Source organism: Neopelma chrysocephalum, unplaced genomic scaffold, assembly GCF_003984885.1.
Source record: "Neopelma chrysocephalum unplaced genomic scaffold, ASM398488v2 Primary Assembly neopelma1_96635, whole genome shotgun sequence".
Taxonomy (NCBI): Eukaryota; Metazoa; Chordata; class Aves; order Passeriformes; family Pipridae; genus Neopelma; species Neopelma chrysocephalum.
In genome coordinates, this window is record NW_020925280.1 from 8,798 (window position 1) to 10,218 (window position 1,421).

A 1,421-nucleotide genomic window follows, 5' to 3' on the forward strand; every position below is an offset into this window, starting at 1 on the left:
AGCTCTTGAGGGAATGAGGCACCAGGAACACCAGGAATCACCTGTCTAGGGGTGGAAAATGAGGTCTTAGGAGGTAGAATTTGGGAATTCAGGGATTTTACCAAATGATTTGCCCCAAAATCCTTTGCTGGACTCCCCTGAGAGGCAAAGGGAAAGCAACTCTTGAGGGAATATTACCCCAAGACCTTTTCCATGGCACTTCCAGGTGTGATGTCTCTGCAGAACATCCTGATTTTAATTAAAAACCTTAATTTAAACCACCCCACCTTTGAGGGCCGTGCAGGAGGAAAACGGGGCCACCTTTGCTTTCGAAAAGGGAAAAACTGGGGGGTTTCAGGGTTTATTTTCTTTCATTTTTAAACCAAACCCTGCTGTGTGTGGGGGGAATTCCTGTTCCTCTCAACTGCATTTCTCCCCCTTTGCTTTAGAAGAAGAGTGTTTATCACTGCAACAAGTGCAGGCTCCAGTTCCTCTTTGCCAAGGACAAAATCGAGCACAAGCTGCAGCACCACAAAACCTTCCGCAAGCCCAAGCAGCTGGAAGGGTTAAAACCTGGAACCAAGGTGAGGAATCCCAATTTTTTGGGGCTCTGGGAATACCTGGAGTGGTTTGGGTTGTAAAAAACCAGGCTGGGTTTGCTTTTTGGGCTGTGGAATTGGTTAATTGGGGGATTCAGGGAGGGAGGAAGTGAGAGAGAAGAGGTGACAGAGGGTTAAACTCAGCTCTGGAGATGTCTGGATGTGTTTTTTAGGGATAAAAAGGCACTTTTGGGGTTCAGTCCTGTGTCCTGGGGGGGCTGAGTCGTGTCCCTGGAGCACCTGAATTTGGCTACAGGAGAATTCCCAGAGTGGTTTGGGTGGGAAAGGGACCTGAAGGATTAAAACCTGGAACCAAGGTGAGGAATCCCAGGTTTTTCTGGGCTCAGGGAACACCTGGAGTGTTTTGTGTTGTAAAAACCAGGCTGGTTTTGCTTTTTGGGCTGTGGAATTGGTTAATTGGGGGATTCAGGGAGGGAGGAAGTGAGAGAGAGGAGGTGACAGAGGGTTAAACTCACCTCTGGAGATGTCTGGATGTGCTCCATAGTTTTTTTAGGGATAAAAAGGCACTTTGGGGGTTCAAATCCTGTGTCCTGGGGGGGGGCTGAGTCGTGTCCTTGGAGCAGCTGAGCCTGAATTTGGCTACAGGAGAATCCCAGAGTGGTTTTTGGGTGGGAAGGGACCTGCAGGATCACCCAGACCATGGGCAGGGACACCTTCCACTGGTGCTCAAATCCTGTGTCCCTGGAGCAGCTGAGCCTGGATTTGGCTGCAGAGAATTCCCAGAATGGTTTTGGTGGGAAAGGGACCTGAAAGATCATCCAGACCAGAGGAATTTGGCTACAGGAGAATCCCAGAGTGGTTTTTGGGTGGGAAAGGGACCTG

The 1,421-nt window shown here is 49.5% G+C and overlaps 1 protein-coding gene across 1 annotated transcript in view; it reads left to right on the plus strand.

Annotated features, from left to right (window-relative positions):
- Positions 1-1,421, plus strand: part of POGZ (pogo transposable element derived with ZNF domain) — a 16,943-nt gene that overhangs the window by 8,642 nt on the left and 6,880 nt on the right. Inside the window, exon 11 of the mRNA XM_027708936.1 lies at positions 429-563. Coding sequence (XP_027564737.1) covers positions 429-563 — 135 coding nt within the window. The remainder of the gene's footprint in view (positions 1-428; positions 564-1,421) is intronic.